Below are 12447 nucleotides of genomic sequence, written 5' to 3' on the forward strand. Positions count from 1 at the left end.
GGCTGACTATGTTATGCAAAACACTATTTGTCTCACAAGGGCATGATCTTGTTGGCTGGGGCATGTTTGAGTTGTGCAAGTGCAAACTAGTTTTGTGGTTTTGAGTTGGTATTGCATTTTATTTTTGTGGATGATGCTATTCCCCTCTTATTTGGTTCAATGCCCAGGTCTGTATGCCTAAGTTCAAAAGCAGAATTGCTAGAGGACTTATAGTGGTTAGATTTTGATTTATGTACTTTATTACATTAGTTTTAATTGTATAACTTTTGTTTGAATAGTTACAAAAGAATGTGGAAAGGTTAGCTATCAAGGAGCATAGTAGATTATTTATTTTCACAGCTACTTAATTTTCAGCACAGTTTTTAGATATTACCAACTGTTATTTCTTTGCCGCTAAAGATATATCATCTCCATGTGTGAGGTCCTTTTAGGTTATAGGAGAGCTGAAAATTCTTAAACAACTAATAGCATAAGTGGACTTTTGCATTTCAAAGTGATAGCACACTCAGACAAAGAATGGTATAATAGATATGTATATTGTATACTGTATATGATGCTTGATAACAATGTTAAGCATGTATGTGTTACTAAATTATGTATACTATACTGTATAGTCATTTTGTAAATGAACTCTCCTTACCACAAATTGGCAAGTAAGTAGCTCCATCAAAGTTGCCAATTTTTCAAAGTATTCTTATGCTTTGAGAATTGTATTTATTGGCAATCATGTCTGAGTTTGATTTTGCCATTATTGCACACATTAATAAAAGCTACAGTGTTTACAGTTTCCAAATTGAAAATGAATTTCAGAACAACTGTAATAATTGTAAGACTTGAAATTGTGTGTGCTCTGGTGAACCTTTTCACCTCATGTGGTCAGTTAGTGTACTGTCTTGCATTATGTTTTTCATGGCAAATCCATCACTATGGAAACTCCCTTTGATTATTTGGGTTATAGTTGGCACCGCTGTTCATCATCTAAAAGGAATTAGACTTCTTGTGTCTGGGTCTACTCTTGAGAAACTTATCAGGTTCCTCCTCCTTCCTAAATTGCAACTAAGGTTATTTATATGTAATTAATGTGCTTGCAGAAGCAAAATGCTTTAACAATGAAATACATTTCTCTACAAAATTAGTAATCGTAATCTTTAGTGCCTTTCTTCTTCTTACTCTTCCAGATGGAGGTTAGCAGAGAGGAATGATGCATTATTTCTTAGAAAACATGTTTTTTTGCAAACCCATAACTTTGTCAAGTTGTGTTTGTGGAAAAACATGTTTTGTTGTAAAAGTTTAAACAACTTGCTTAAGACTTTCAGGTCATCGGAAACTGGTTAGTTGAGTGACTGCATAATTGTAAGCAAAACCAGCTCTACAAATTGGGATTTTGCTGAGAAGTAGAGGAAAATTCAAAATTTGAGAAACACTTTCATGTTCTTTTCATGAGCACAAATAAATGTTCAGTGACAAATGTTGGGTTTAAAGAAATTTGGATAAAACAGAAAGAAAAGAAATTGAAAAATAGTAGGTGTACCAAACTTTTGAAAATAAAAACACCAGTAAATCATGAACACACACACATATGAGTGGGACTGATGAGTGAGGACCTGGTGTTGGGTTAGAACTTGTAAGTCTTGTTAGTACTCAGACAGCAGAAATTCATTATACAAGAAAATTCATGTCACTGGTTTTGTATCTAATGCTTGAATAGGAATAATTTACAGGAACATTGTCGTATAATTTACAGGATGTCCATCTGTGACCTTGCTGGGGCTGAGCGTGCAGCAAAAACGAAGAGCACTCATGATAGACTGAAAGAGGCAGGCAACATTAATAGCTCACTTTTAGTGCTCAGTCGATGCCTTGATGCTCTCAGGTAAGTTGATAGTATATGTGATTTTTCTTTACTTATGAATCTGGTTCCAGCATTGTAATATTCAGATGGAGACTTGTTTTAACTTATTTGGTTATCCTGGTTTTTATTACTGTTTTTCCTGAGGAACTATACTGTATATAGTGACTATTCTGTATGTCCAAGGTTAGGTTTTCAAACTCCCTTACATATGTTGAAAATTTACATTAGTCAGAAAACCCCTTCAGAATCCTATCAGCTGCCTCCAACATATTCATCATATCAAAACACAGTCAATAGGAAATACGGTTGCAGATTCTGGAGACGATTTTTGAATCTTGGTGACAAGGTAGTTGACTGATGGAGATGGGGGCCAAGAATGGGCATCCCTCACTTGGCCTCACTGTGCCTTTTGTTTGTATTTTTTGTGTCATGTGGCTATCTATGTTTTTTCTCGAATTGGAGAATAGGCATGACCAGCACTGGTGTGGGCATCGAGGGTAACCATGTCGTCGCTTCATGTCTACCCTGTAGGTGGACCCACTTGAGATATGGCCTTATATTAGGGGCGAGGGTTGTACTCGATTCTTGCCTTGTGAAGTATGCGCTTCCTGGTCCTCCCATCTTGGGAGAAATGTGGTAAGATAACTATTACACATCAAAACTGATGATACAGGCACTATTTAATTTAGTAAGAAAGGTTTGCCTTTTGAGCTACAATGTGTAAAAATTGCAAAAGGGAAAAGGCTTGTTTTCAAAACTACTTGTTGCACTTGTATATTTTGACCAGAGAAATATATGCTTTCAGATGCACATTCAAATACTGAAACAAAAGTGAGAAGACCCAAGACAGTTCTGAGTACGTTAAATATTCCAGTGTGTATCAAAGGCTATAAAATAAGCATGGCTGATGTTGGTAAAACAGATCAGGCTTTACATCACTATACTGACATTGGTAAAACAGACAGTATAAACTGTTAGAAATGAAGCTGATTCAATTATGGGTTTTGGATTTTCTTGAAATGTACAAGTTCATAAAGAAAAGAAAAATTTACTTGTTAAAATTTATGGCTGTACAATGTGAAGGCACACACTGCCAATAAGCCAGAAGTGACTAAGAAAGTCATTCTACCATAGTTAAGTGGAAGTCATTTTATTGATGTGTACATTCAGAAAAAGCTCAAACTATCTAAAAGATGTAGCATGTGTTATCTTATGACATACAAAAGCCTAAAAGATACTAACATAAACCGTGCCTTGAAGTCCTTGGTCTCTGTGTTATTCCATGCTTTGAGAGGTATCACACTGAAATGAATTGCCGGTAAGAGCCACAGAAACATATTAGTATTTTGATGGTTGCCTGTGTATTATATGCATATCTTTGTATTCTGTTGTAATAATAATAGAATACCTTTCCAACATCCATAAATGGTGTACTACAATTAAAAATCAACTTTCGAACATTTCAGGATACGAACAGACATCCGGAATGTAACTTGTTCATAAGTTGGGGGGTGACTGTACTGTATAGAATGCTGTATTAGACCATACCATAAAGTATATGTATGCACTCAAAAGTTAATAATGAAGCAGAAATAAAAAAAAAAATTTACTCTGATGAAAAGTAACATGGAAGAATTATAGTAAGCCCCCCAGTGGATACGTTCCAGACCCCCTGCGGATAGTTAAAATCTGTGAATACTTGCCACCCCCCCCCTCTAAAAATGCTTACAACTGCCTATATTGAAAGTTCAAATACCAAATGTATACTTAAAGTATCATCCTACATCAAATATACCTTAAATTATTATCCAATAACTGTATTAATCTTTGAAATTATATTATTAATGCAATTTCAAAGTCATCTTAAACATTAGTACCCTTAAAATATATACATACGTACTTCTAATCCTTCCAGCCAAAGCAGAGGGAAAGAGAGTTACCACTTCAACTTATATTCAACGAGGCTGGCTGGGGCAAAAGAAAGAAAGAAAGAAAGAGATAATTAGTAAATGTATTTTATTATCCCCCCCCCTCCAGGTGCATTTCCCTTTCTTATTCCCTATGCTACATATTGTCAGCTGTAATATTTCTTTGCAGCAGCTCTTCAGTCCCACCTGCATTGCCTGTTTGTTTCTTATATGTACCTTTTGAGCTCTTCTCATGCACTTGTTCAAGTTCTTTAATTTTACCTTACTGCAATTTCATTTCTCATATGAAAACTAATCATTGGTGCAAGACTTGTAAGACTTAGAAGTGTTTCCTTTAGTGTTTATACATGCATACAAAAGTAATGTAACTAGCAATTAAATTAGAGAATAGGTTCAGACCACTTGAGGGCTGAATGCTATCATCTCATTCACTTGCCAGTTATATTAACATTTTATATACCATAGGGAAAAGTGGTTTAGTGTCATTCATACAAATAAGTATAATTTTTAGAAGGTTGATTATTTTTAAGCTTGGATGATTTTCTCAGATATTTTTTTTTATGTGAAATGGCAGTAGTCCATATCAAACCTTTCAAGAAAATGTGCACCATAATATTTAACAAGTTATACCATCATTCCCTTTTATGATATTGTAACTTTCTCCCCAATAGACAAAACCAAGGGCAGAAGATTAGCAAGAAAAAGGAAGCTCCTGTTCCTTACAGAGACAGTAAACTAACAAGGGTATTCCAGAGCTTTTTCTTGGGTCGAGGTAAAGCTGCAATGATTGTCAACATTTGTAAATCACCACTATTATTCGATGAAACCCTGCAGGTCCTCAAATTTTCTGCAGTTGCAAGACAGGTATGTTGTATCAAATATATTCTTTACATAAAATGTTTTTTAGGGGAAAAATATATTTTTAATCTTCGTTTTTCCTCTGATATATTTTGCCTAATATTTCCCTTATCTATCTCTACGGAAATGAATATATCTATATTACTTTTAGCTCAGATGTTGATATTCGGTAGCTGCTGGCAGTCCTGGAACTAGTTTACCGTTTTTATGTAGAATTTCGGAGAATAATTGCAGCAGCTTATTCTCCCTCAAATTTACTTTTCACATTCAGCATTCCTTGCTGAACTGGAATTGCTAAGATATTTTCAAATTTGTAATATTTGAACAAATTTTGTTCAAAGTAATAACATATTACAGTATCATAAAATATGCCCAGTAGAATATTTAAAGAGACCCATACTGAGTGGGAAGAGAACAAGAGAAGTGGATAAAAATTGATAGAGAGTAGTTTAGCTTATAAGTTTCTTCAGTATGATGCACAGTGTTCACTACTGTGTAAGTGGTACCTGCAAACAGGGAGTACAGTAATGCCAACTGATATATGCAATTACCAGTTGTAAAAAACAGAGAGGGAGAATTTGATTGCATGTTCTCTTTAGTTTTAGTTTGTTCATGACAACCCCATTAATCCTGTACTGTATTTTAATTGTCAGTTTTATCATTCATATTTATCATATGAAAAGTTGTAATGTCATCAGCGTTGACATGTAGAACTTTTTGTGGAAGTATATGAAGTATACTTGAGGTGAACCAGCAGTCAGGTACATAAGTAGCACTATTCTCTTAACATGAAAAGAAAAGGTTTTTCTCTCATAGTGAGGTTGGTAAGGCTTTTTGCATGCAACCCTGAACACACGAGTTCAAATCCCTCTTAGGAGCTGAAGTTCACTTCTCTCATTTAATTATCAGTTCCAGCACTTGTGCATCTCATGTGAAAAAGTCTTATCAGTACTGATGTGTGAGACAGCTATCCATGGAAGTATTCAAAAAGTAAAGCATAAGGTGGGCACAAAAGTAGTACTGTACTTACTAGCTTTTGAATAGAAAAAAGTTTTCTTCCAAGTATGGGTGAATAGAAAAAAGTTTTCTTCCAAATATGGGTGATAAAGCTTTGTGCTTGCAACTTGGAAGGCACAAATCCAAATCCCACTTGATAGCTGAAATTCACTTCAGTTGCAAGTTACTGTTTTCTTCCAAAGTATGGTCAGTAAAGCTTTGTTCATGCAGCTTGGAAGACATGTTCAGATCCCTATTGAGAGATGAGGTTCAATTCTTTCATTTGCATCTTTCACTCTGTATTTTTGGATAACAGTTGTGGCAAAGAACTTCCTTTTAAGTGGAGGGGGCTTCCATTTTATTTTGCCTTGCAGGACTTGGTAAAGAGGGTACTTGTTTCTTGTTTTAGGCCCCAGTTGCATTGGTATTTACCTCTTATTTTTCCTATTTTCCCCTCATTTAGCTGTCCAACTTTAACATTATTATGCTCCAGTCATCTCTTAATTTAAGGTCATAGGTTAAAAATGAAGAGGTACTTGAAATATTGCAGTGAGATGGCTGAAATTTTCAGGGGTTAGTGAGCTTGGTAAGACATGATATTACTAGAAATTTTTTGCAATTTAGACCAATAATTTTTTTTTTTATTTTTTACTTATTTTTTAAAAATTTTAGTCTTTCAACTTTATTGAATTTCAATATATAGAGGTAATTGTTTTGTTTTAAAGCAAATTATATAGTTGTACAATATATGATTTGAAAGTTTAAAAGAATTAGTAGACTTTTTTTTTTTTTTTTTAGAAAATTTTGAAAATTCAAAATTTTAATTTTTTTTTGAATTGGAAAATTCAATAGAGCATATAAAAGGAAAGAGAAAAAATGAACTTCAGACCATGAAATGTGTCTACATTTCCTGCAGAATTACAGTAAACCCCTTGTATTTACAGTGGATGCGTACCACACACCCCGTGAATAGCTAAAACCTGCGAATACTTAGAATCCTTCTAAAAATGCTTAGAACTGCCTATTTTGATATTTCAAACAAACAAAAAAAAACTAAAAATGCTTGTACAGGTATTCTACGTACGATGGGGTTAGGTTCCAAAAAAACCCATTGTTTGTTGGAAAAAACGTATCTCGAATATAGCCTACCCTACACTAGGGTATTCGGCACCATGTATACATATATGGTAGCCTACCCTACACTGTAAAGTATACTCTGTACATACACGGTATGGTAATTGTTAATATCAGCTAATTCTGGAGGTTCATGCAGAGTGACTTATGATAATTCAATACAAAGGGAAATTGAATAACAAACAAGAATTAGCATTTTAGCCTACACTATGGTGAAAAAATATCATTATCATATCGCGCGAAAAAATTTTCGTATAAGGTAGCCTAGTTTTACATTATACTGTACTCTATATTCACATATCATATTATACAAACATCAACATACAGAAAACAAAATATGCATCTTTTCCATGGATCTTTTAAAATGTTATGCCTTAATTCACTGTATCCAATAATATTGTATATATTCTTACATTGCTTTTGTATTATAAATTACGATCATTGCTTTGGTTTGGAAATTGATTACGCGTTAAGTTTATTTCGCTTTATTTAACTCAGTTCAGAGCATTTTTCTTGCTTCTAGTTAGCGTAAATGAATCTCTAGATACTTTATTTATATGGGGCAAGGTTATTTTTCGTTATACGAAGTGCCTTTAAGTTGAAATATATAACTTAAAATATGTCTCGTTGTGAAAGTAACAGCTATTTTTTCATTAACCCTGGCGCCGTCTTTTTCCAAAACGTGTGTGTTCGTGTGTTAAATCGTCCGCCAAGCCTCTATTTACAAAAATGCTTGCATGGTCTGACAACAATGATTAGGGGAGAAACAGATGGAAATATTGTATGCCGAAAAAAACAGGGTTTGAGAGTTAGCTAGAGACTTCTCGTTTATTGCAAAATGAAGTAAATGATTGAATATTACTAGAAAGAAAGTTTTTTTAAAAAAATCACAGCACAGGTTAGTTTTTAAGATTAAAAGTTCATTTTGGCTCCTTTTTTCTCATTGCCTGAAGTTTAGTATGCAACCATCAGAAATGAAAAAATATCATTATCATATATAAATATTGAAATATTTACTAGAGACTTCTCGTTTGTTGAAATATATGACAGTTTTAGCTTACAATTGCATTTTTTCGACCATTTCGGTATGAAGGAAAAAAAATTTTCATATAAAATTGTATACAAATCGCATTTTGTGGTCAATATCTCAAGATAATTGACAAGGTCACACATCCCTTGTTAAAGCTAATTTTGAAAATGTTAGTTAGTTTTGTTTTCTTGTTGTATTGTAAACTAAATTTCGATGATTTTGGTATATAACAAATTGTAAAATGATCAAAGCAACACAGAGAAAATATTATCACAAAATTATGCATGAATTAAGTTGACTGTGTTGTACTTCAGAATGTTCAGTCACTCCTTTTCATAAGCTTTTTACACAATAACAGGTAGACAATGGTTTACAACTCATTCCACTATCACCACACAGCTCTTCAAAATGGCTCCTCTCTCTCTCTCTTTTTTTTTTTTCAAAAATTCACCATAAATCGAAATATTTGCTAGATTTGTTCCCATTTGTTGCAAAATGAAGTTTTATCACAAAAAATTATTTAGTAAATGGTTGAATATTACTAGAATGTGAAAAAGCTTTTGTGAATATTTATCTGAAAAATACAAGAAAGGTAAGATTTTTTGAATAATGTTGCATTTTCGACCATTTGGCTAATTAAGTTAATTTGTAATATCTCAGATTTGTCTAGTCTTGCTTGACACAAAGGTTGAAATTTTCAACAAAGTAAAATAAAAAGTGTGCAGGAGCTAACAACAGCTCCGATTTTCCCACTCGGACATAAAATATCTCAGCATAAAGTGTGAGGTAATGCGTGATTTATATATAGGAAAATATGTCAAAACTGACACTACTCCTGTACTACAGAAACTCTCACTCTTCATTAATTAATACAAAAGCTACAACCATGGGTTATTTTTTTCTTGTATTCTACATGAAATGGTTTTGTCAGTGATTGTTTAAGGACTTGAGACATTTTATATATAAAAATCTGACTTACCGCTGGGAGAGATAATGCAGTGATCAATTACATCAGAAGTCCTTGGTCCGTTGGAATAGCAATCCTTTCCCCTATGTTCGAAGGGGCAGAGACAAAGGGGCTTAAATGGACTGCCTGGCAACACGTCTTGCTTCAACGGGCACTACTCTCAGCCTGTTTTTGGAGCCTGGGGTAGCTTGGTTGCGACTGGTCTCGGTTCTTCCCACAAGCCAACTTGGCTTGGATGTAGGTATTGTCTGGAAAATGACAAAGGTTCACCAGTACAAAAAGTCATAGAAAATTGAGCTTAAGGTACAGCCTATCTAAGGTTGGTCCTAGCAAAACCTATCCTGTCTATCCCTTTGAACTAAAATGCCTACCCCTTTGACGGTTGGGATCTTTTCAAAACAACTCCTGCTACTTCCCGCTCACTTGTCTCCTGCAAGAGGCATCTACTCTTGCCAGCTGTTATGTTAGAATTAATTTTATTCTATTTCAAACAAAGCAGAGAGGTCAAACAGCTAATATTTATAATAATATATATATATATACATACACATTCATATAAAAAAAGCTAATATGTATTCTTTTCAGTCTGGGACTTGCCTAACACGCAAGCGTAAAATTGAAAGTTTCCAGTGTTTTTATTTTCTACATATGCATGAATGGAAAATGGAACCAATTTGCCATTTTGCATGGGCTTGATCTCATGTAAATTTAACTTTGGCTTCTTGCCCTCGTGCTGGCCTCATCTGTTTAAAATTTGTGTACTTCCATATGAGTAGTTAACCATATCATTAAATCTTTTTGATTTTATATTATTATGGTATGTTATATCTAGTTTGTTGAATAGCAAATATGAAGCTTAAATTATTTTGCTGAAATAGTTTAAAGGAGACATGTTACTATGATTTAACTTTACTTCATAATTTTGTAAGAGTATAATGACTCATATCATCAAGTGCCACTTTTCTTTAATACAGGTAGCCATTAGTCACTCAAAGGAACCAGAGTGTCAAGTAGCTGTCCCAAAACGGTCAAGCCAGTTTTCAAGATTTGTGAGGCAGTCATTCAACTCATCTGGTCGACTTTCAGTACCTTGGATGAAAGATCCAGCCAGTATAGCTTTTGGTGCCAGGTATTAAAATGGTTTCTTTGTTATGCTATCATTAGCAGCCAAAGAATAGTTAGTCTTGAGTATTGTTATATGGCAACATTTCGTGAATTTATTAGAAATTCATGTAGAACATACTCTTAATGTATGTACAGGCAGTTCCCTGTTATCAGCGATCCGGTTTTTTGGAGCTTGGCTAGTGACAAAAATCGCCGGTATATTCCGATAATTGCATATTGGCGCCGATACATACCTAACAGAGACGCCAATAACCAAAAATTGGCAATTATCAGCATTGAAAAATCGCTGATTTTTGGCTATCAGCGATTTTCACTTGTCATGCCATTGGAACAGATCCCCACTGATAACCGTGGGCTGCCTGTATATATTTATGCATTATTGACTAAAGATAGCATGGTGTGTTCATTTGATCAGCATTTTGAAAAGGGAGTAAATTATTTTTAAGAGAATTTGAGAATCAGCCTGACATACATATTCCTAAAGCTGAATTTTTTTGTGATCAAAACTATATGAAAGTTGCTTCAACAGTGATAAGAAAGAAGACTCCATGGTTATTCAGGAAGAACTTCAGGAAGGCATGGAAGAGGATGATGAGAAGGGAGATGAGAGATATGATGTAAGTAATGCTCTGGAAATTAGTAAATTTTCTATTATCGTCATTATTATTATTATTATTATTATTATTATTATTATTATTATTTTATTATTATTATTATTATTATTATTATTATTATTATTATTATTAATGTTGGCTGCTGTTCTGTTGATTACAATTTCCTCTCCAATTATGTTTTGCAGTACAGCAGAAACATTTATGCAGCCATGATGATTATGTAGTTATTTATGTAGTGGATGGTTGGTGCTACTATTTATTTAGATTAGAATAGTTAATTTTATTAAAAATTAAATTGGATAAGATGTGTCTATACTTAAATTGAGTCCCCTGCCACCTCTCCATTTACCTATAAATGGCAGGTGACTTAGTGATCTCATGAAACTTAGATTGCAGTAGTAATAACAGTGATGATTATAATAATAATCGGGATCAATTAGTAACAGGATGTTTAAAGGTTGTTAATTTTTTATTACTTGTTTTAGTATCTTTGATTCTATATCTTATATTACTGTTTATTTTTTTCCCAGTATTTATCTACAGGTGTTTAAATTAAAGAAGAAGCAGGGAAGAGATTCCCTTCGGGAGTCCTGCAGGACTTCTAAGGGACTGACTCTCTTCTGGGAGACAAGTTTCTCTCGTTGACTCCCAATTCGCATTCTCCTGTGGGGTCTTGTGTTTCAGGGGCTGCGAGAGCGCGGCCGCTCGAGGCCAAGCCCTCGTTGCCAGTCTTGGAAGTCTGCGTCTAAGACTGGTTCTGTGCTTGGCTCTTTCGATCTCTTAGGAAACTGAAAGCAGCCGCTCCTGATTTTTGGGAGTCTCGTGGGTAGCTCGAATTCTATGAATCATGAGCGCTTCCCTGACGAGAGGCACAGGACGAGAGAAAGTGCCGAGATAACCAGGTGTCTGGGTGCCGAGACGCCAGGTGTCTCGATACTGCCCGCCAGCTGCTTCGGTTGCTTGGCTGGGCTTCATTCTTGTGTCTTGAACCTTAGGGGTCGAGCATGCAAGATAGCAGACAAAGAATTCCGTTTTAAACCTTCCTCTCGAGGGGCTTCGGTCTCGAAGGAGTTTAGAGTTTGGGAAACTAGCAATAGTTCACGGCAGACGAGTTCCGCCCTGCCCAGTTCCAGTTGTGTTTGCGCATTCGGCTCGGCCCAGGGTTGCGCTTACAAGACTGGCTCGGCTTCGGCTTGCAAGACTGGCTCGGCTCACCCTGCCTGCCTTGCAGTCTACTGCATACCAACCAGCTGGATCGCATTTGCGTGATCGGCCCTACTCTGTTTTTCCCAATTCCAGTTCTTGGCTATGTTCGAGTGAACTTTTTGCTCTTCCCAGGAAAGCGCTTTGCCACGGCACAAGCGCTCTTCTTCTCCCATGTGGCAGTAATCTCCTTTGGTTGATTATTGCTCACGGTCTGCCTCTCCTGCTTATCTTACTGGCAGGACAGGTAGGTGTACTTTTTCTCCTTACCTGTTCTCTTCTCTCAGTTGTTCCGAGAGGCGCAAGATGGACAGAGAGAGCTCCGACGAACTTCTTTGGATTTCGGCTGCCTGGCGTGCTTTGGGTGTCGGTCCCCTGATTCTCTCAAAGTATAACCAGGTAGCCGAGGAGGGTTTCATGGGATCTGTCAAGGTCTCACTCCAAGGGGAGAGGTAGAGGAGTTTCACGCTTCGGAAACAGCGAGGGTCTTCCTCTTCAAGTTGCGATCACCCTCATGTTTTCGGAGAACTTCACGCCAATTTGTCGGCGCAAGGATCCCCAGGACAGGACCGCGGCTCCCCTGATGAATAATCTTCATCACTCACAACCCTTGCAGTTCCCGAGGGACCGAGAGTGTCGGGGTTCACCGCAGTCCTGGCTTCCGAGAGCATTCTCGACCTGATGAATTCTTTTCTTCGAAGGAGTTAATTCAGGTCGTGACACCAAGCTTCTCCCCTGCC

General features: G+C 35.8%; 1 protein-coding gene across 4 annotated transcripts in view; it reads left to right on the forward strand.

The window, feature by feature from the left end:
• LOC136838781 (kinesin-like protein KIF20B) overlaps positions 1-12447 on the forward strand; it is a 113904-nt gene that overhangs the window by 25438 nt on the left and 76019 nt on the right. For all 4 annotated transcript variants that reach the window (XM_067104307.1, XM_067104306.1, XM_067104309.1 and 1 more), the window contains exons 10-13: positions 1745-1873; positions 4452-4644; positions 9740-9894; positions 10420-10507. In XM_067104307.1, the coding sequence (XP_066960408.1) occupies positions 1745-1873; positions 4452-4644; positions 9740-9894; positions 10420-10507 (565 nt within the window). The remainder of the gene's footprint in view (positions 1-1744; positions 1874-4451; positions 4645-9739; positions 9895-10419; positions 10508-12447) is intronic.

The sequence above is a fragment of the Macrobrachium rosenbergii genome, chromosome 5 (assembly GCF_040412425.1).
Source record: "Macrobrachium rosenbergii isolate ZJJX-2024 chromosome 5, ASM4041242v1, whole genome shotgun sequence".
NCBI lineage: Eukaryota > Metazoa > Arthropoda > Malacostraca > Decapoda > Palaemonidae > Macrobrachium > Macrobrachium rosenbergii.